The sequence below is a fragment of the Mustela nivalis genome (assembly GCF_964662115.1).
Source record: "Mustela nivalis genome assembly, chromosome: 8".
In the NCBI taxonomy this organism is placed as follows: Eukaryota; Metazoa; Chordata; class Mammalia; order Carnivora; family Mustelidae; genus Mustela; species Mustela nivalis.
The window spans coordinates 25,523,137-25,545,788 of NC_139027.1; the positions used below are offsets into that span (position 1 = coordinate 25,523,137).

The 22,652-nt window shown below is 42.2% G+C and overlaps 2 protein-coding genes across 6 annotated transcripts in view; one reads left to right on the forward strand and one right to left on the reverse strand.

Annotated features, from left to right (window-relative positions):
• Nucleotides 1-2,649: 2,649 nt before the first annotated feature.
• Nucleotides 2,650-18,881, forward strand: LOC309871861 (uncharacterized protein; the record flags this gene model as incomplete). Of its 2 annotated transcripts, XM_082745300.1 has the most annotated exons (5): nt 9,987-10,142; nt 17,152-17,194; nt 17,853-17,907; nt 18,120-18,215; nt 18,728-18,881. In XM_082745300.1, exons 1-5 carry the CDS (start codon nt 9,999-10,001, stop codon nt 18,879-18,881), a joined length of 492 nt encoding a protein of 163 aa, XP_082601426.1. In that variant the 5' UTR covers nt 9,987-9,998. The 2 variants fall into 2 exon arrangements, 1 of the variants encoding a protein (XP_082601426.1); XR_014315531.1 differs by lacking the exon at nt 9,987-10,142 and adding an exon at nt 2,650-2,858 and having other exon boundaries at nt 17,152-17,907; nt 18,728-18,816.
• The window catches only part of LOC309871859 (intraflagellar transport protein 172 homolog), a 50,831-nt gene continuing 43,624 nt past the window's right edge, over nt 15,446-22,652 (reverse strand). The window contains exons 6-7 of one of the 4 annotated variants that reach the window (XR_014315527.1): nt 16,425-16,493; nt 15,671-15,685 (exon numbers count right to left, since the gene is read on the reverse strand). Coding sequence is in view for 3 of the 4 variants with exons in the window: in XM_082745294.1 (XP_082601420.1) it covers nt 21,499-21,546 (48 nt within the window). In the remaining variant the exon portion in view is untranslated. The other 3 variants (XM_082745295.1, XM_082745297.1, XM_082745294.1) reach the window with 3 other exon arrangements.

A 22,652-nucleotide genomic window follows, 5' to 3' on the forward strand; every position in this document is an offset into this window, starting at 1 on the left:
TTAAACTCCTATGAAGTCTAACAGTACAAATATAAACTGCTTAGATACCACTGTAGCATTAAGGCCAATATTGTCAAAGCCTGACAAATCTAGAAAGTACTATAAAAGTTTTTTGATGTCCTATAGTTTGGTTAATGCAGGGTGAGGTGGGTGAGGGTGAGATGTTGTAGTTAGTGTGTCTTAAACTGGTGGAGAGTAAGGTTCTTGGTTGTGCCTCCTTTCCATTAGAGAAGCACACCTTGTACAATACAATAAAAAGTTTGCATTTTGTCACACTGCTTCTTCTCACCTTCCGAACTTAGACCATTGCCTACTGGGAGCCAACTGGAGCATGACCTGAGCAGCCCTATGCTCAGCAGCTCAAGTGAGGCTGGGCCCGTGGCCAGGCAGTTCTCACTGGCCATTTATTCCTTAAACTAAAGCTGATGATCTGAGTAGACAAATGTCCACAGTTGCATTTTTTTTTTTTTAACCAAGCAATGTGCACACCTCAAATGAGTACTCTGGCATAACCTTGTGTAGATGCTGGAATAATATTTTGCTGAAACAAGCCTTGAGTCTTGGGAGGTGTGAGACCGGTTAGAAAGGCTCCAAGATGGAAACAGACCTGCCCACTGGGTCAGCTGAGACAGGTACAAAGCCAGTTGCAGACCTTGAGGGAGCAGGCAGCTGGGGTACCAGAGGACTGGTGCTTCAAGCCTGGCCCAGGTTGCTCCACAAATTCCTCCAGTCTTGGGCAAGGTGGTCAGGGCGTGGCAGAGCTTTGGGTTCATCTGGTTTCATAATACTATGAAGTTAAAAAGAAAAAAAAAACACCATTTTTTTAAGATTTACTTTAGAGACAGAGCATGAGCTGGGGGGAGGGACAGAGAGAGAAGGAGAGAGAATCTCAAGGAGACCCCCCGCTGAGCATGGAGCCTGATCCAGGGCCCCATCTCATGATCCTGAGATGGTGACCTGCGCTGAAGTCAAGAATTGGATGCTTGACTGGCTGAGCCACGCAGGCATCTTTATCTTTGTAAAGATAAAACTCAATAATCACTTTTCCTTACATATTTTAACTGCAATTTTTTGCTGTTGTTTTTTCCTTGGCTGTAATCTCTTGATCACCTCTTCATAGATCACAATCCTTATATTGTCTAACTATTAAATAGGAAAACAATTCGTTATTCCAGCATGGTTGCTTAATTTTGTATTTTATTATTGGTGGTAGGGTTGCAGACCCCTAACCCTAACCTCACCACAGACATACACCTGTTTATAGTATTCCAACAGGTTGGTGTCCCACCAACCCATAAATTCTATGTTTCATTATTCCTATTTAAAAAAACAAAACAAAACAGGGCACCTGAGTAGCTCAGTTAGGCACGTACCTTCGGCTCAGGTCATGATCCCAGAGTCCTGAGATTGAGCCCCACATTGGGCTGTCTGCTCAGTGGACAGTCTACTTCTCTCTCTGTGTCTCTCCCCCTCCCTCTGCTCGTGCTGTCTCTCATGCTCTCTCTCTCAAATAAAAAAAGGGGCGCCTGGGTGGTTCAGTGGGTTAAGCATCTGCTTTCAGCTCAGGTCATGATCTCAGGGTCCTGGGATTGAGCGCCACACCAGCTCCCTGCTCATCAGGGAGTCTGCTGCCCCTTCTGCCCCTCCCCCTGCTCATGTTCTTTCTCTCTCTCAAGTAAATAAAATTTAAAAAAAAAAAAAAAAGGAAAAGAAAAATGGGGCACCTGGGTGGCTCAGTTGGTTGGGTGACTGACTATTAGTTGCAGCTCAGGTCGTAATCAGGGTTATGAGATTGAGCCCTACATGGGGCTCTGCACTAAGCATGGAGCCTGGGTGAGAGTCTCTCTCCCTTTTCCCTCTCACGCTCTCACTCGTTCTCTCTCTCTAAAGTAAATTTCTTTTTTTTTTTTTTTAAGAAAAGACCAGGTGGTTTTGTAATTCCTCCCTTCCTTTCATCTTTCCTTTCTTCCTTTTATTTATTTATTTATTTATTTATTGGTTAATTAATCCTTTTAATCCTTTGGCTTATTTTAATTTTCTCTCTTATACTGGTTTAATTTTTAAATACTTTCTTGTCAGTTAAAAAAAAAATGATTTGAGGCAGAAAAGGCTCAAAGTGTTGTATTTCTATGGACACAGTGATGAACAGATTGACTAGCCCTCCGCGCACGGTGCCCCAAGTCTGGGTGGAAGACAGACCCTAAGCACGGAATTCGAGGTGATGGATGCCTAAAGAACTGCGGGGTCGGAGCGCCTGGGTGGCTCAGTAGGTTAAGCCTCTGCCTTTGGCACAGATCATGATCTCGGGGTCCTGGGATCGAGTCCCGCATCGGGCTCCCGCTCAGCGGGGAGCCTGCTTCCCCCCCACGCCCCCACCTACCTCTCTGCCTACTTGTGATCTATCAAATACATAAATACATAAATAAATAGATAAACAAATAAATAAATAAAACTGCGGGGTCCCTGACGGAGGCCGCATTTCCTCCCTGTGGGAAACCTGGTCCAGCATCTCACCAGTCAGACTCCTTTTCAGACCCGTCGGTATTTCAGGGACATGGCTGATCACTGGTTGTATTCTTCTTAAACTTTTATCCAGGAATCCCTCCAGAAGAGATTGGGCACCAGACTCTGCTGGTCTCTTGAGAAAAGGTCACTGTCTGACCAGGAAGAACCCAAGTTTCCTTTTGTGTCCGCCAGCCACGCAATTGGAGTGAGCTCAGCGCTCTTCTCAGGGGCCAGAGCCTCCATCTGCTCATCAGCAGGATCGGCCGGAGCTTCTCCACCGCAGGGCACGATCTCATCGCCCTTTCTCAGCCCTCCTCCGTCTGCCAGGCGGTCACTGGGAGTGGCGCTTACAGGTACTGCGCTGAGGGGCGCCTGGGTGGCTCAGTGGGTTAAGCCTCTGCTTTCCGCTCAGATCATGATCCCAAGGTCATAGGATCGAGCCCTGCCTGGGGCTCTCTGCTCAGCAGGGAGTTGGCTTCCCTCTCTCTCTGCCTGCCTCTCTGCCTACTTGTGATCTCTGTCAAATAAATAAATAAAATCTTTTTTTTTTAAATGGGGTTGGCTAGATAGTAAAGATTTTAGTCATTGCAGACCCCCTATGGTTGTCATTGTAACTGCTTGCTGTTGTAGCACAAGAGCAGAGACAGTAAGTAAAATGAGTGTGGCTGGGTCCCAGTAAATCTTTATTTACAAAAACAGGCATCAGGCTAGCCTTGACCCACAGAACAGTTTGTCAACCTTTGTACCGAAAGAACAAAAGCAGAATTGAACTTCCACATAGTAAAGGAACAAATGGAGTAATTAATTAAAAATACTTTTTTATCCAACTAAAAGGCAAGAAATGAGAGAAAAAGAAATATAAAACAGGATGAAATAGAAAGTGCCTCGTAAAAGGGTAATTTTGATCCCAATGTTTTAGTAACTGCATCAAATAGAATGGGATGCGTAATGGAACTGGAAATGGAGGGCGTGCCGTTTGGGGTGGGACAGTCTGTGCTGTGTGAGTGGAGGTCTTGGCTCTTGGATTCCACGAAAGATTTCCGCGCGGATCCGTGCTCTCATAAAGACAGCTGGGGTTGGGGCGGGGGGTGGGCATTAAGGAGTACAGTGATATAATGAGTGCTGGGTGTTATATGGGACTGATAAATCACTAAACTCCACGCTGAAACTAATAATACAGTGTATGTTAACTAACTTGAATTTAAATAAGGAGAGAAGAAAGCAGCAAGCACAAAGCAGTTTATTGAGGACGGTACACTCTCAAGGCGGGAGAAGGGGGAAGGCTCAGAGAAGGCAACTGCCCTGGGGCTGCAGGAGTGTGTGTGTGTGTGTGTGTGTGTGTGTGTGTGTGTGTGTTGGGTGGGGGGTGGAGGGGGTCTTGCGTCATACATTGGTCAGCCTCTAATGGAGGCTGCGTCCAATCCTTTGAGAGAGTCCTCCCACAGGTTGAGAGAGGTTAGGTTTTTGTTTGTTTTTTAAGATTTTTATTTATTTATTTGACAGAGAGAGCACAAGTAGGCAGAGAAGCAGGCAGGGGGAGGGGGAAGCAGGCTCCCTGCTGAGCAGAGAGATGTGGGGCTTCATCCCAGGACCCTGGGATCATGACCTGAGCTGAAGGCAGAGGCTTTAACCCACTGAGCCACCCAGGCACCACGGGAGGTTAGTTTTTGATCCTACAAAGTTTGTCCCTGAACCATCAGGGCAGGTTTCCCCCATGGGGAGTGAGGGGCTAAAACCCCTTCACAAATATATTGTAATGAGTCTAGGGGTTACCCTGGGGCAGAGCTGGAAGAGGAGAGTGGCTTGTTCTGCACCTGTGGCTCTTGGTGGGTCAGCCCAGGGGATTTGGAAGCCACAAAGTCAGGGTGTCGTGCCCCCAGGCTTCTAATGTGTAACCTACTTACCACCATCCCTGCCTCCAGCCCCTGTCCAGCTCATTGCCTACTCTTATCAGTGCTCCAATAAAATCTGTTTGTTTTAGACGTGTCTCTTGCCAATAGCATATATTTAGATTTTTTTATTTATCCAATATTAAAAAGGTATAGAAAGGTTGAAAGAATGGGAAAAGATACACTATACAAGTACCAATCAAAAGAAAATCGCTATAGCAATACTAGTATCAGACAAAAGAACTAAAGGCCAAAAGTAGTGTTAGAGATAAAGAGGGTCTTCATAGTGGTACCAGACTTAATTCACCAGGAATAAATAAAACTTACAAATACATAAAGCAAATATTCTTGCTATTCAAAGGAGAAATAAGCAAATCCACAATCATGATGAGAAATTTTACATACTTGTCTTAGTAATTGGTGGACAAAAAGCAGACAAAAGTTTAGGAATAGTATAGATTTGAACATGGAGATGAACAGAATTGACCAAATGGTCATAGAGACATCCCCCCAACCCCAGGCAGAAGAGGAAACTCTGAAGAGACTTTTTTTTTTTTAAGTTTTATTTCCTTGAGAGCAGAGAGAGAGAGAGAGCGTGCACGCACACACACGCAGGTGCAGGGGGAGGGGCAGAAGCAAAGGGAGAGACTCCCAAGCGGACTCCCCACACAGGACCCTGAGATCCTGACCTGAGCCAAAACTGGAGTCCAGCGCTTAACTGACTGATCCACCAGCTGCCCCCGGAAGAGACTATTTTCTACACCTGCAGAATTCTTAAGCACACAGAGAATTTTTTTTAACTGACCATAAATGGGGAATAAAGTCTTAGAACAATTTAAAGGAGTGAAATTAAAGTATATATTCTGGCCACAGTCCAACTTTGTTAGATAACTGAAAAATCCCCATATGTCTAGAAACTTAAAATGGATTACTGAATAATGCATGGATCAAAGAAATCACCATAGAAATTAGAAAATAGTTGGAATAGAATATAAAAATTCTGTGTGTTCTAACTTACAGAACGAAACTAAAGTAGTATTTAGGAGAAAATTTATACTCTCAAATACCTATATTAGGGAAAAAGGATTAAAAGTGAGTGATCTCGGGCACCTGGGTGGCTCAGTGGGTTAAGCCACTGCCTTCGGCTCAGGTCATGATCTCAGGGTCCTGGGATCGAGTCCCGCATCCGGCTCTCTGCTTGGCAGGGAGCCTGCTTCCTCCTCTCTCTCTCTGCCTGCCTCTCTGCCTGCTTGTGATCTCTGTCTGTCAAATAAATAAATAAAATCTTTAAAAAAAAAAAAAAAAAAAAAAAAAAAAAAGTGAGTGATCTCGACATTAATCTCAAGAAGTTAGGGAAAAAAACCCAGCAAAATAAATCCAAAGAAAGTAGAATTGTCGATTATATCTCAATAAAACGGGGGCAAAAGAGAAAGGAGAAGTGAGGAAATAATAAAGACGAAAGGAGAAATGGTTGAAATTGAAAGCAAACATATAGAAAGTTGGCTTTTTGAAATTATTAATTAAAATCGACAAAACATGGGGCGCCTGGGTGGTTCCGTTGATTAAACACATGCCTCAGGCTCAGGTCCTGATCCTGGGGTCCACGGGTGGAGCCCCACAGGGGGGGGGGGGTCTCTGCTCAGCAGGGAGTCTGCTTCTTTCTCTCCCTAAGCCCCTCCCCCACCCTGTACTCACTCCTTCTCTCAAATAAATACAATCTTTAAAAAAATAAAATAAAATCAACAAATCTCTAACAAGATCAAAGATAAGAGAAAAAAGAAGACTCAAATAACCAATCTCATAAAAACAAGAAGACAGTACTGCATTTGAATAATTTTATGTTAATATATTTGAAAATGTAGATTAAACAAAAAATTACTAGGAAATATAACTCACCAAAGAAGATTCAAAATAATTTACAAACTCTTGGGATGCCTGGGTGGTTCAGCTGGTTAAGCTGCTGTCTTCCGCTCAGGTCATGATCTCAGGGTCCTGGGATCGAGTCCCACATGGGCCTCCTTGCTCAGTGGGGAGCCTGCTTCTCCCTCTGACTGCAGCTCCCCTGCTTGTGATCACTCTCTCTCTGATTTAAAAATAAATAATAAAGTATTTTAAAATATGTATAAATTCTCGATAGCACTATGGGACTTCAAATAAATGAAATCTTTGGTCAAAAATCTTCACTCAGGGGTGCCTGGGTGGTTCAGTGGGTTAAGGCCTCTGCCTTCACCTGGGGTCATGGTCCCGGGGTCCTGAGATCGAGCCCCGCATTGGGCTCTCTGCTCAGCAGGGAGCCTGCTTCTCCCTCTCTTTCTCTGTCTGCCTCTCTGCCTACTTGCGATCTCTGTCAAGTAAATACATAAAATCTTTAAAAAAAAAAATCTTTACTCAAAACTCCAAGCTTTGTTGACAAATTGTACCCAATGTTGAAGAATCAAATAGTTTCAATCTTTTATTTTTTAAAGACCTAACCCCCTGAGTCACCTAGGCACCCCTCAAATAGTTTCAATCTTATGCAAACTTAATCAGGCATTTAAAAAAAGAGGAAATATTTTCCAACTCAGGAGTCTAGCCTGACCTTGATACCAAAAGCCTGACAAAGACAGAACAAGAGAGAACAATCACAGGATGGCCTCATTCATGAAAGTAGGGAACAAAAATCCTAAACAAAATATTAGCAGCTGGAATGCAGCAATTAACTCATGAAATGAATTAATGCCCAATGAGAAAAATGCCCAATTAACTCATGAAAATGTGTTCACAAGTTAATAATTATTAGTAACCGGAGAGATTTAAGTTAAGCAATGGAATACTGTTACCACATACACCAGATTGGCTAAAGGGAAACAGCCTGCCGAAACCACACGTTGGCAGGAAAATGGAGCAGGAAGAACCGCCATTCACCACTGGGGGAGCTATTGACACGGCCACTCTGGAGAAAGCAGTTTAGCACTGTCTCCTAAAGCTTAAGTTACACATACTCTAGAACCCAACCATTCCACTCCTTGGTTGATACTATAGAGCAGGCGTCCTTAAAGTGTGGTCCTTGGTCCAACAGGACCAGCAACAGCTAGAAACATCTTAGAAATGCCAAATTCCTGAGCTTTACTGCAAACTCAATCCATCAGCAACTCTAGGGGTTGGGCCCAGCAGTCTGTGTTTTTACAAACTGTCCAGGTGATTCTGATGTATGTTAAAGCTTAAGAGCCATGGCCATAGAGAAACAAGAATATATATCCATGAAGATACAAGGACATGGATGTTTTTAACTGCATTGTTTATAACAGCCAAACATGGAAAATAAATGTCCATCAATATCGTAATAGATAAATGAGTTATGCAATGACTGATGAACACTACATCTGAAACTAATGATGTACTATATGTTGGCTAATTGAGATTAAATTGAAAAAGAAAAAAGTGAGTTATGCAATGGTTATACCATGCAATGAAGTAATAAAAATGAATCCCCAAGGTACAGAGTAGCGTGGATAACTCAAACATAATGGTGAGTGAATATTCAAGATACGAAGAATACATTTTTTAAAAGATTCTATTTATTTGACAGAAATCGCAAGTAGGCAGAGAGGCAGGGAGACAGGGAGGGAAGTAGGCTCCCCACTGAGCAGGGAGCCCGATGCGGGGCTCGATCCCAGGACCCTGGGATCATGACCTGAGCTGAAGGCAGAGGCTTCATCCACTGAGCCACCCAGATACCCCCAATGAATACATAAACACACAGAGAAAAAAGTGGGGCACCTGGGTGGCTCAGTTGCTTAAGTGTCTGACTTTGGCTCAGGTCACCATCCAGGGGTCCTGGGATTAAGCCCTGTGTCTGGCTCTCTGCTCAGTGGGAAGCCTGCTTCTCCTTCTCCCTTTGCCCCTCCCCCTGCTTAGAGACTCCTGTCTCTCTCACTCTCTCTCAAATAAATAAATAAAATCCTTTTTAAAACGTGTTTGTCAAACTGTACACCCGTGTTCTTTGAACCAAAACTGTACCTCCACCCCTAACCTTAGAACTCCAGGCTGGCATATACTAGTAACCTGCCACGGAAGGTGTGCTCAGCCTATCAAGTATCATTCTTTTTTTTTTTTTTTTTTTTTTTTTATAAACATATATTTTTAACCCCAGGGGTACAGGTCTGTGAATCGCCAGGTTTACACACTTCACAGCACTCACCATAGCGCATATCCTCCCCAATGTCCATAACCCCACCCCCCTTCTTCCAACCCCCCTCCCCCCAGCAACCCTCAGTTTGTTTTGTGAGATTAAGAGTCACTTATGGTTTGTCTCCCTTCCAATCCCATCTTGTTTCATTTAGTCTTCTCCTACCCCCTTAAAACCCCCCATGTTGTATCTCCACTTCCTCATATCAGGGAGATCCTATGATAGTTGTCTTTCTTTGCTTGACTTATTTCGTTAAGCATGATACCCTCTAGTTCCATCTACATCATTGCAAGTGGCAAGATTTAATTTCTTTTGATGGCTGCATAGTATTCCATTGTGTATATATACCACATCTTCTTGATCCATTCATCTGTTGGTGGACATCTAGGTTCTTTCCATAGTTTGGCTATTGTGGACATTGCTGCTATAAACATTCGGGTGCACGTGCCCCTTCGGATCACTACGTTTGTATCTTTACAAGTATCATTCTTTATAATCTTTATAGTGACTGCAAAGTCTGTCATCATATGGACATATCATGTGTTTTTTAACCACTTCCTTGATGATGGGCTTACTGAGAATATTACTGTGGCTGCCCCAGTGGGTTGAAAATTCTGTAAGGTGAGATACCATCATTGTCTTTTTCAAAAACAGTGCCTGCTATTCAATAGTTATTTAATTGAATTGATCTTCCAAATTAACATTCCTACAAGAAAAAAATATACCCTGGCCAGTTTTCTTCATCTTTAGTATAGCATAAGTTGATTCTTTGGAAATTTTGTTACAGCGAATTAACCATAGAGAATCCAGTTAACTCTGGGTGTAATGACATAATAAATCTTCTAGAAAATGAGACTATGGATTTTGGAGTTGAGTGATCCTCTAAGAACATTTAATTTCCCTAACTGACATCTCATCTCTGTTTCAATGCTATAGCAACTAAGAAATATGTCAAACTTTGGAGTTAGGAAACCATATATAATCACATTTCCTGAGAGTATCTGTACTTAAAACAGCCTAGCTTTCCTAAATGTACTTGCCTCAGTATTCTAATTCGTGATTGGGAACATATGACTGCAGACCTGGACTTCTAGGGAGTGAATGGTTCCAGAGAAGACGCTTATAGGACAAGATAAGCCCTTTGGAGGGGCTGCTCCTTTGAAATCTTGCCTCCGTACTCTCTATGCCAACTTGTCCAACCCAATCCTAGTAGAATGCTAAAGGAGGTCTTCCCTGAGCATTGGCTGCCAAGGCAGAGCCCATGGGCAGCTGCAGGAAAGGGCGTCTGATGGACACATCTCTGAGAAGAGACCCAAGCAGCTCACACATTGGCTGGGCCCTGTCAGGTTGACCTCGCAATGACCATTGTGATGTCATATGGAGTCACAACCTTGAGGGATAATAGTGTTTGGCTGAGAGGGGCAGGGTGTTGAGAAATGGCACCCATCTGGGGGCTGGCCATACCTCCTCCATCATGTGTCAGCCTTCTACTACTATGTGGTTTCCTCGTTTGGGGGCTTTGGCTGCTCTTCTCTGGGAGACAGAGCAGGGAACAGGTGGCAGCCAAGAGAGCCTCAGAGGTATGTGATGCAACCTTCCCTGGAAATCCACTGCTCCCCGTCCCTGCCTCTGAAGCACTGGAAACGCCTACCTCTTGGGCCAGGGGAGGAACTGGGTGGGGGAAGAGGGGAGTTGAGACAGTGCCTATGGATGTCTTCCTAGAAGTGTCAATCATGCTCAGTCCTGTTCCTTTCGGTTTATTTCAGCAAACCTTGAGCTCCTATTATGTATGGTGGCGCACTAGACATTGAGGAGAAATAAAACCCCAACCGCACCCTCTAGGAGCTCTAGGCGAACCTGGGGAGAGAGATGGATATATACATAATGAAAGAGAAAATGATAAGAGTTAGTAGAAGTATAAATATTGCTGAAGAGGTTGGAGGCAGTCTTTTGAAGCAGGGGGATCTAGAAAATGCCTATGGGGGAGCTCAGGATTGAATTGTGCTTCAGAAGAAGGGAAGGGCTTTGGACATGGATAGGGTGGATGGAAGACAGTAGGGACGACTCTCAGGTTGGAAGGAATGGATTGGGGGAAAGCAGGGGAAACTGAATAGTGCTGGATATGTTTGAAGAGAGGACACCTATGTGGTTGGAATGTATATTCATTCATTCTATATGCAATGGGAAGATGTCAGGGGGCTCCTGGGTGGCTCAGTTGGTCTGTGACTCTTGATTTAGGGTCAGGTCATAATCTCAGGATTGTGAGATCAAGCCCTGTGTCCTGCCTTGCACTCAGCAGGGAGTCTGGCTCTCTCCCTGCCTCCTTTCTCCCTCCCCTCCCCCTGTTCCACGCTCTCTCTCTCAAATAAATAAGTAAATCTTTTTTTTTTTTAATAAGCACATCTTAAAAAAAAAAAGATGTCCAAGTTCTTTTTTTTTTTTAATTTTATTTATTTATTTGACAGAGATCACAAGCAGGCAAAGAGGCAGGGAGAGATAGAGGAGGAAGCATGCTCCCTGCTGAGCAGAGAGCCTGATACGGGGCTCCATCCCAGACCGTGGGGTCATGACCTGAGCTGAAAGCAGAGGCTTAACCCACTGAGCCACACAGGTGCCCCGTCACATTTTTTTTTTAAGAAAGGAAATTTTTATCTTATTTTATTATTTTAAAATGTTAATTGCAGTATAGTTAACATACAGTGTTATATTAGTTGCAGGTGTACAGTATAGTAAGTCAACAATTCTATACATCACTCAGTGCTTATCCAGATAAGTGTACTCTTAATCCTGTGCACCCATTCCCCACCCCAACCTCTCATAACCATGTTTGTTCTCTGTAGTTAAGAGTCTGTCTTTTGGTTTCTCTATTTTTCCTTTGTTCATTTGTTTTGTTTCTTAAATTCCACATGTGAGTGAAATCACGAGGAATTTGTCTTTCTCTGACCAGCTTATTTCACCTCGCGTTATACTCTCTAGATCCATGCACGTTGTTACAAATGACAAGGTTTTATTCATTTTTTTCAAGATTTCGTTCATTTTTATGACTGAATAATATTCCATTGTGTGTGTATGTGTGTGTGTATCTATGTATACATGTACATTTATACATGTGTATATATATATATACCACATATCCTTTATTTATTCATCTATCAATGGAGTACTTCCATAATTTGGCTATTGTAAATAATGCTACTCTGGGGACACCTGGGTGGCTTAGTTGGTTAAGTGTCCGCCTTCAGCTCAGGTTATGAATCCGGGGTCCTGGATCAAGCCACACGGCAGGCTCCCTGCTCAGGGGGAGCCTGATTCTCTCTCTCCCTCTGTCCCTCTGCCTCACTCATGCATGCTCTCTCTCAAAGGAATAAATAAAATCTTTTAAAAAAATAATGCTGCTATATACATAGTGGTACATATATCCTTTTGAATTAGTGTTTTCAAAGTTTCTGGGTAAATACCTAATAATACAATTACTGGATAATATAATTATATTTTAAAATTTTTTAAATATCTTATTTATTTTAGAGAGAGAGAGAACACGGGTGTGGGGGAGGGGCAGAAGGAGAGGGAGAGAATCTCAAGCAGACTCAGCCCTGAGTGTGGAGCCCAATGTGGGGTTTGATCTCATGACTCTGAGATCACGACCTGAGCTGAAATAAAGAGTTGGACACTTAGCTGACTGAGCCACCCAGGCACCTCTCTTCTGCCCATTTCTAATTGGATTATTTGGTTTTTGGGGTGTTGAATTGTGTAATTTCTCTCTATATTTTGGATACTAACCCTTTATCGGATTTGTCATTTGCAAATATCTTCTCCCATTCAGTAAGGTGCTATTTAGTTTTGTTGGTTGCTTCCTGTGCTGTGCAGAAGCTTTTTGTTTTGGTGTAGTCCTAACAGTTTATTTCTGCTTTGCTTTCCCTTACCTCAGGAGACATCTCTAGAAAAATGTTGCTGTGGCCAATGTCAGAGATCTTACTCCCTGCGCTCTCTTCCAGGATTTTTATGGTTTCAGGTCTCACATAGAGGTCCTTTACCCATTTTGAGTTTATTTTTGTGTATGTTGTAAGAAAATGGTCCAATCTCCTCCTTTTGCATGTAGCTAGTCAGTTTTCTCAACACCATTTGTTGAAGAGACTTTTTCCCATCACATATTCTTTCCTCCTTTGTCAAAGATTAATTGACCATATCATCGTGGGTTTATTTCTGAGCTTTCTATTCTGTTCCATTGATCTGTGTGCCTGTTTTTGTGCCCGTACCATACTATTTTGATTGTTATAGCTTTGTAGTAGTATACCTTGAAATCTGGGATTGTGACACCTCCAGATGTGTTGTTTTCCTCCCCCAAGATTGTTTCAGCAGTTTGGGGTCTTTTGTGGTTCTGTACAAATATTATGATTGTTCTACTTCTGTGAAAAATGCCGATGATTTTTTTGGAAGGGATCACATTAATCTGTAGATTGCTTTGGGTAACATGGGTATTTTAACAGTATTTGTTGTTCCAAGCCAGGAGCAAGGACTATCTTTCCATTTGTGCCATCTTCAGTTTTTTTCATCAATCTTTTCTAGTTTTCTGAGTACAGGCCTTCTACCTCCTTGTTTACTCCTAGGTTAAGTTTATTTCTAGGTCTTTTATTATTTTTGACGAAGTTGTAAATGGAATTGTTTTCTTAATTTCTCTTTCTATGGCTTCATTATTAGTGTATAGAAATGCAATGAATTTCTGTGTATTGATTTTATATACTGTTACCTTACTGACCCAGGACCACGGTTTGAAAGTGAAACTTTAAAATCACGCCAGTACGTGTCTGTGGCAGTTGTCTGGGTAGCTAAGCCAGTTGGAGACTGTTAACGAGGTAGTGGGAAGGAGGGAAAGGGAATTCAAGCCGGATGGTAGGAGAGGCGTGGATTCGGTCCTCGGATGGATGTTGACCAGCCGCAGCCACCACCCTGTACAAGGCACTCCTTTAGGCTCTATGGATACAGCGGTAAATGGAAGGGACAAAAGTCTTTGCCCTCAGGGGGCTATTGTGACAAAAGTTTGGATGTGAAAAGTAAAGCAGAAAGAGAGAAGGGACTGAGTCTGGTTTTTTCCCTGATTGGACCTCAAATACAAGAGTTCATTATAAATATTATCACTGTTTTCCTACAAGGACTATATTCATCTTTGTATTCCCTACGCCTAGTATCCTGCCTGGCATTTAGTAAGTGCTCCCTCCATCTGGTCTTTTAAATGCCATTTTCTAAGGGCACCTGCCTGGCTCAGCCGGTAGAGCATGTGACTCTTGATCTTGGGATTGTAAGTTTGAGCCCCACACTGGGTGTAGAGATTATTTAAAAATAAAATCTTTAAAAAAAAATCATTTTCTAAATTATGTCAGTACTTCAAAATAGGGTGCCTGCGTGGCTCAGTTGGTTAAGCAACTGCATTTGGCTCAGGTCATGATCCTGGAGTTCCGGGATCGAGTCCCACATCAGGCTCCCAGCTCCACAGGGAGTCTGCTTCTCCCTCTGATCTTCCCCCTCTCTTGCTCTCTCTCACTGTCTCTATCTCAAATAAATAAATAAAATCTTTAAAGATTTTTTTAAATTCATTTATTTGGCAGACAGAGATCACAGGTAGGCAGAGAGGCAGGCAGAGGGAGAGAAAGAGGAGAAGCAGGCTCCCCACCGAGCAGAGAGCCCAATGCGGGCCTCGATTCCAGGATCCTGAGATCATGACTTGAGCCAAAGGCAGAGAGGCTTAACCCACTGAGCCACCCAGGCGCCCATAAATAAAATCTTAAAAAATAAAATAAACAAAAAAACACCTCAAAATAAAATGGACTTATCAAAAAAGGGGGGGGGTTTCGATATTGACCTTTTATCTAAAAATCTCGATAAATTTGCTTATCAATCCTGAAAATGGATTGGTAGATGCTTTTCCAAAAGCATATTGTGATTCCCTACACAGTCCCATTGTCTGCATATGATAACTTTATTTCTTCCTTTCTAATCCTATGACTTCTCTATTTCTTTTCCTTGCTTTATTGCATGGAGTAGGATTCCCAGTACTGTGTTCAGTAGATAGTGGGGTTTTTTATCTTTATGTAGACGAAGGTTTTCTTTAATTCACCATTTATGAGTAATGTTTGCTGTGTGGTTTTTGTAAATGCTGTTTAGCAGATGAAGAAAGCTCCCTTTTACTTCTGGTTGCTAAGAATTTTAGCATGAATGGGTGTTGAATTTTATCAAGCACTTTTTCTGCCTCTACTTAGCTGTTCATACGATTTTTCTTGTTTATTCTATTAAAGTGCTGAATTACAATGAATTTTTAAAGTATTAAACCAACTGTGATTCCTGAAACAAATATGTTTGTGACACTGTTCATGATCCTTTTTATATATTGTTGGATCAAATTTGCCGATATTAAGTTTAGGAATTTTGCATCTGTTTCCATGAAAGAGCCTGGCCTGTGAGTTTTCCTTTCTAGTAATGTCGTGATCAGATTGTAGAATCAAGGTTAATTCAGCCTCCTAAAGTAAAGGGAGAAGTAACTTTTCTTTTCTACCTCATTAGCATAACCAAGGCATTCCTATCACTCAGGAAATTCCCACAGAGTTTTTGAATCTCTGTGTCAGGAGTCTGGGACAAACACCAGATGTGTTCTTTATTATAAGACCACATAGACACACACACAAACACACACAGTGGAGGGGGGATTGAAAGATTGGCTGATATCAATATATTTGTGGAGGCTGATAAATCCCAACTTTCTTGAGGCAGGCTGGAAACTTAGGCAGGGTTTCTATTTTCAATCATTTTTTAAAAAATTATATTATTTATTTTAAAAATATTTATTTATTTGACAGAGAGAGAGAGAGAGAGAGACAGTGAGAGAGGGAACACAAGCAGGGGGAGTGGGAGAGGGAGAAGCAGGCTTCCAGATGAGCAGGGAGCCAGATGTGGGGCTTGATCCCAGGACCCTGGGATCATGACCTGAGCAGAAGTCAGACGCTTGACGACTGAACCACCTAGGTAACCCTAAGCATCCAACTCTTGATCTCAGCTTAGGTCTTGATATTGATCTTTATCTTGATCTTAGGTCATGAGGTCAAGCTCTCCATTGGGCCCAGTATGGAGCCAACTAAAAGAAAAAATACAACTGATTTTTGTGTGTTGATACTGCATTCTGTAACTTTGCTAAATTCATTTATTCTAATTGGGTTTGTGTGTGTGTGTGTGTGCGCGCATGCGCGTGTGTATTCTTTACGATTTTCTGTAAATAAGATTATGTCGTCTGTGAATAGAGCTATTGTTTAACTTTTCCTTTCCAAAGGAAAGGATGGCTTTTACTTTTCTTACCTAATTGCTCTGGTTGGAGTTTCTAGCACAATGTTAAAGAAAAGTAGTGAAATTGAGCATCCTTGTCTGTTCACTACCCTAAAAGAAAAGCTCTCAGGCTTTCACTATTGAGAAACTATCGATGAAAAACTATCAGTTTTTCATTAATTCCCCTTACTAAATTGAGGAAATTCCCTTCTATCCCTAGTTTGTTAAGTGTTTTTATTTTTTTAATTAAATCATGAATAGGGGTTGGATTTTGGCAATCCTTTTTCTCCATCAGTTGAGATAATTGTCCAGTTTTTCCCCGTTGTTGTTATTGATGTGGTGTATCACATTGATTGACTTTCTTATGTTGAACCACGATTCTTGGGAGAATTTTTGCTTTTAACACTTTTATTCAACATTGTTTAGCTAAAACATCTGGCAATACAATGAATATTATGTAGGCTTTTATAATACACTCTCCGAGACTGATGTCATGATTCAAAAGGGAGAAATAAAAATTGTTTTATTTGAAATGGTAACAAATGTAATTCTACCTTTAAAGTGACTTGGAACATGCTTGCAAAAAACTCAGGAGTTTATGTTACTGATCAGGAAATTCTGACCTAAAGGATAAAATAAAAATTCCATCATTTGGCAAAATCTGGCTTCCACTTCTATTTTCAGCTTTTGTCTTAGCAAATGTGCACCTGACACTCATGACTTTATAGTCTTCTTGAGGATGTTGCTTTTGACTTGGAATGCTCTTTTTTCACCTAAAAACTTTCTGCTGATTCTTCAGACTCCAGTACAAATGGCCACTTCTTGAGTAACTTTTCCCATCTCTCCCAGGCAGTGAATCCCTGTCCTTTTATTCTCTGACGCTTATATTTCTGTTATATATTTATTTATTAATATATCGATAAATTTTTATTAATATATTTAGATGTTTCTGTTCTATATTTATTTACAGAGGATTTATGTGTTCTATATTTACCACACTGTATTATAACTTAGCTGTTTAGACATCTGTTTTCCCCATTAATGTGAATTCCCAGAATACAGGGGTCATATTTATCTTTGTAGTCCTAGCACCCAAGCTAATGCCTAGAACTTACTAAGCACTCATTAAATGATCTATGAATACATGAATGGGATGCCAGTTGTGCTGTGGTTATGGACACCAACTGGATCAATATTTGTGTCTGTAAGAGGAAATGTCCTCTTGATTCTCTAACCCAGAACATTTTCTGATTTTATTTTTTTCTCTTTGTGCCTCTCTAGGCTTCAAAGCATCATAAACTGAAAGATATCCAGAAACTCACAGGTCAGAAAGATCCTATCCTTTATTTTTCAGCTCAAGGCTAATGACAAACCAACTGTGGGTCTGCTTTAAGACTCCAGACTTTAATAAGAGGTTGAGGGAGGGAATTTGAAAAAGATTATGTAAATGAAAGAAATGTGCTTATTCTTTCTAGCATCTCCAAAGACGCTAGATTCTTTTCAGCAGCTTCCAGAGAGCTGTAAACGGATTGATAATTCTTCCTATGCTTCCTTTCCCCCATGCTTTCTTGCCTAATTTTCCTTTTGTGTAGAACTCAAAGTATCAGGAAAGAAATTCGGTGAGATTAATGTTTGGTGCAGGAAGTTCCGATAACTTTTTCCCCTGTCATAGGCACTGGATAGACTCCTTTGGGGGGAAAAAATATGTGTTATGTTTAGTTCCCCTACTCCATCTCCCTACTCGCATGATTGTTCCTGCTCTTTCCAACAGCTTCATCTACTCCATGGCGAAGGCAGCATAGTAGAGTTCAAAATATAAAAACTTGAGCCCTGGGTTAAGTCTGAGCTCTACCACTAATTAACTTAATGATCCTAGGCATGATTTCACCTTTGTTTTCTAATCTGTAAAACAAGGGGGTGGAACAAGGTAGAGGTGGTATCAACAATTAGGGTGCTAAAAGCTTCTTTATCTCTGCTCCCAGCTTTCCAGTGGGAAGAAAATCTTAGGATGAGCTGCTCCGAAGCTAATGGGACACAGTGAGTAGAGTTGACCTTCACTATCTATTCCTCCTCTCTTCAACTTACTCTACTGATAAACTCTGTAGTAATTAAGAGAAAGGTACCTAGTACTGTTTTACTTCCCTCACAATGATAGCTGTTCCTTTTCTAAGTTAAGTCACTATTCTTATTGGTTTCCTTACTAGTACTTTAATATCACTTCAGTGACATTGACCTACTCTTGTGTCCAGCTTTTCAGGTCTCCCTATGGGATGGGCCCAGGAGTATGTACTCTGGTCAATGGAGAGAAGTCTTCAACAGATCTTCCAACATCTGGAATGTGCAAGGTCAGGGAAGGTCGTTTCTGGGAGGAGGTTGGGTGGTGGAAGTTTTTGTTTTTGTCTTAAGTAAACTCTACTTGAATTGAATTCTCGAGATCAAGAGTTGCATGCTCTACCAACCGAGCTAGCCAGATGCCCCAAAGGTGGAAGAACTTTTAAGAGGGAGGGAGGAAGAGACCCAAGAAGGGAGGTGGGAAAGAGGGAAAGAGGGAGGGAAAAAGAGAGGGAGAAGAGAGATTGTTAGTTGGTTGCTTATTTACTTAGTTTGGGCAGTGGGGACAAATTCTGGGTCCAAAGGTTTAGTCCATGGATCATTTCTGATTGGAGTGGAGACCCATACCTTCCTCTCCTCCTCGTAGAGGAATTCTTTACATAAGTAATTGAGATTGGGGAAGACAACCTCTTTTGTTGTTATTGTTCTCCCTCAGGACAAAATATTTCACATTTGAAACAGCCATTACCTTTCCCTTTTCCTACTTTTTCCTGCCCCAAAGCAAATGGAAACTTTTATTTCCTAGATCAACTCTTAGAGAATTCTGTTTGCCTGAATCACAGGATACGATTTCTTCCTCCACCTCCTCTGTGCTTGTGGCTCAGGAGCCTGTTCTACCCCATTGTGGCTGTAAGAAGGCGAAACATTCTCCTAAAGACAGCAGCTCCTCTGGATCATGATGCAACAACTCCAGCCTGTCCCACCTTCCCGTCTTTTCTAAAGGAACAACCCGGCAAATCCGGAGCCATAGTTTACCTATTTTACCCAAAAACCAGTCTTCCATGTTCAGGAACCAGGCACAGCCCTGCCTCCTTTTCAGCTCTCAGAGTTTGGGAAATCAAAACTTTTACAGAATTTGGCAGCTCTTTCACCCTTAAGATCCCAAAACTCTTTTATCAACTCTGTGTTTGAATCCCCAGATCTCTGCCAACAAGAAAAAACAAAGAGTGGGGGAGAGAGCAAGAGTCATTTGACATTGGATCATGGACCAGATTTTATTTTCACCAAGGGAAGACCACGATTCTCAGGGTTGGCTCCAATCCTGCTCTCTCCTTTGGCTAGGTGGGAGTTAGAGGGACATATGGCTTGGAAGGTTTATACTTTGAGGGAGCAAACAGTGCCTCTGCCAGTGAGGGAGTCATGGGCAATGCTGAATTATTTAACTGAGGCACAAGGAGGAGTTCCCAAACCACAGAAACCTCAAATCCAGGTATCTATGCCCACTCATCAAAGCACTGAACAAAGTCTCTACAATAAATTCCCAAACTGTCCATCATTTCAGCTCCATGTGATACTGGAGTGGAATCTGGATTAAATTGAACAGAAACAGAAATTTCACAGTCACTTATCCCAGGTAAGCAGTCACAACTTGGGGATGGCCCGCAAATCCTTGAATCCAGACCCTTAGTTACATCATTGGGCACTCCGTTTCCCAAAAGTTTAGGAGCTGACGTAATTCCAGAGAACACCACTGGACTGCAGAAGGAGCCAAAACACGTTCTAGAACTTAATATAGAACAGAAGGTCATAGGTCTTCTGGAAAAAAGGATTCAGCAGCATAAGTCCCACATGACTCACGTTGAATTGATCCCAAAGTTACCATGTCAAGTTACAGAGAGCATAAAGGTAACTCCTTTAGCATTACTTCAAGTCATGGCTTCAATGGGGATGATCCCAGAATCACATTCAGAAGTGATAGAATCTGTGGGTTTGTTCCCACAGTCACCAAAGTTGGGAAACCAATGGAAACAAAAACAAAAACAAAAAAGTGAGTGTAAGCACTATAAACCATCATATCAAGTCACTAAACCAGTGGAGGTAACATCAAGTGTTCAGCATCAAGTTATGGAATCCAAGATGACCTCCAGACCCCTGAATCAAGTCACAGATAATGTGACGGTAACTCCTGCAGCACTGCTTCAAGTCATGGATTCTATGGGGATGGTTAATGGGTCACATCCACATATCGTAAAACCAGTGGGAATAACCCCAAGAACACCATCTCAAGCCATGAAATCAGGGGAAATAACCACATCGTTGGACCATAAAGTCATACCATCAGGAAAGATGCATCCAAAGGCACAATACACAGTTGTGGAAACTGTGGCAATGACTTTTGGGCCACATCCTGAAGTTACTGAATCAGTGAATATAACCTCAAAGCCACAAAGTCAAATCACAGGACCATTGAAGATTCCTCCAGGGCCAATATGTCAAAATACAAAATCACTGGAAATGATCTCCAGTCCATTGCATCAAGTTACTGATTACACGAAAGTTACTCCAGTGGCACTATTACAAGCTATGGATTTCGTAGGAATAATTCCACCAGCACCACCACCTGTTATAGAATCTGGGGATTCACAGTCTGCCCCAGGAGCAGCTCAACCAGTTGGTTGGACATCTACTAGCTCTCCTCCTACTATTGGTCCGCCTGGAGTTGGAGGATCTGTGGGTTTACCTCCAAAGCCACCACTTAAAGTCACAGAATCAGTAGGGACGATTCCAATGCCAACACATCAATTCATACATTCTTTAAAGGTAACTCCAGTAGCACTGGGGTCATCCATGGGAATGATCATAACACCACAATCATCACAAGTTGCAGAAACTCAGGATTTGACCTCAAGGCCAGTAGCTCAAGTCAGGAAACCTCTGGAGTTGACTCCTGGGTCATGGATTCAAGTGCGAGACTCTGTGGAGTTGACTCCACAACCATATGTTCAAGGCACAAAGACTACAGCATTAACCCCAGGGCTACCTCATCAAGTCATGGAATCTCTAAGTTTGGCCCCATGGCATCAGATCTTAGAATCTTCAGAGATGAGTCCAAGGCAAAGCCATCAAATGGTGGAAACTATGGGGTCGGCTTCTGACCCCATAATCAGAAATGTGACTGAGTCAAAACAGTCACATCATCAAATAATGGAACATTTAGGGACAGTACCAAGATCACTGGGTCAAAGAACAGCATCTAAGGAAATGAGCCAAAAGCCACTGCATCAAGTCACAGAATCTGCAGTAATGACCACCACATCTCTACTTCCAGGTGCAGAATATTAGAGGGTGAAGCCAATGCCACAACTTAAGACTGTGGATTCTATGACGTTACCCCCAGGATTGCACAATGTAACATCTGTAGACATGATTCCGGGTTCAGTCCCACAGATGGTGAAATATGGACAGCTGATCCCAACTGTGAGCCCTAGAGAACTGGCCCCAGAACTTCAACTGCAGATTGCAACATCTAATGAGTTGGCTCCTATTTCACAGCTGGAAAGTGGGATTTCTGTGCAGTTAGCCCCAGGGTCTCAGCTTCAAGGTGTGAAATCTATTCATTTTACCCTAGGAACATAACAACAAAGTGGAAAAGCTGCTGAGTTAGCCCAGGCACCACAGTTGCAAAATAGGAAATCACTATATTTGACCCACAATTCACAGTTGCGAGGTCTGGAATATGTTCATTTGGCCCTACCACCGAAGTTTTCAGATACAAAAGCTGTGGAGCTGATCCTAAGATGACAACAGGAAGAGAAGAAATCCATGAAGTTTGCCCCAAAGCCATGGTTACAAGATGAACAATCTAAGGAGACAGCCCCAATACTATTGCTTAAAGATGTGAAATTTCCTCAAATGGTAGAATGTAGAAATGTGATTCCTGAAACACAGGTGGAAAGTATGAAATATGAGGAGCCAATCTCAGGGGCACACATTCAAGCAGTAAAATCTGCAGAGCTGAACCTCAAGCCAAATCATCAAGCCACAGAATCTGAAGGATTAACCCGATGGCATCAAGCTTTGGAATCTTCAGGAATGATCCCCGAGCCAGGATATCAAGGAGCAGAAGTAGAGTTGACTTCCGACCCTTGTCACCACAGGAAAGAATCTCTGGAGTTGACACAATCATCTTTAAGAAGTACTCCAGGGCCACTGAACCAGACTTCATAATCTATGCAGGTGAACTCAGTGCCATCCCAAGGTGCTCTTGAGACAATGCTCCAAGGCATAAAAGCCTTGGACACGCGAATGCCTCAACACATAATACAAGAATATCCAGAGTTAGTACCAGGATCAGAGATGCAAGGAATAAATCCAGAAGTGTTGAACCCAGAGTCCCAAAGTATAAACTTTGTTCATCTGAATCTAGGACTGTATTCAGAATTTACAAACTATAAGAAGTTGACCCCAGAACCTCAATTTCAAGGTGTGAAATCTGTGCTACTGACCCCAGAACCGCAGCCCCAAAGTACAAAACCTGAGGAGTTAATTCTAGGTCTGTTAATGCATGGCAATAAAGTTGTGGATTTAACTGTACCACTGGAAGTATCTAAGAGGTTGATTCTCTCAGTCATGGCCTCAAGTTAAGGACTCGGGGGACTCCTATACAAGGCCAGTGCAGGAAGTTACAGGATCTGAAGAGATGACACCAGAGCCCAAGCATCACACTACAG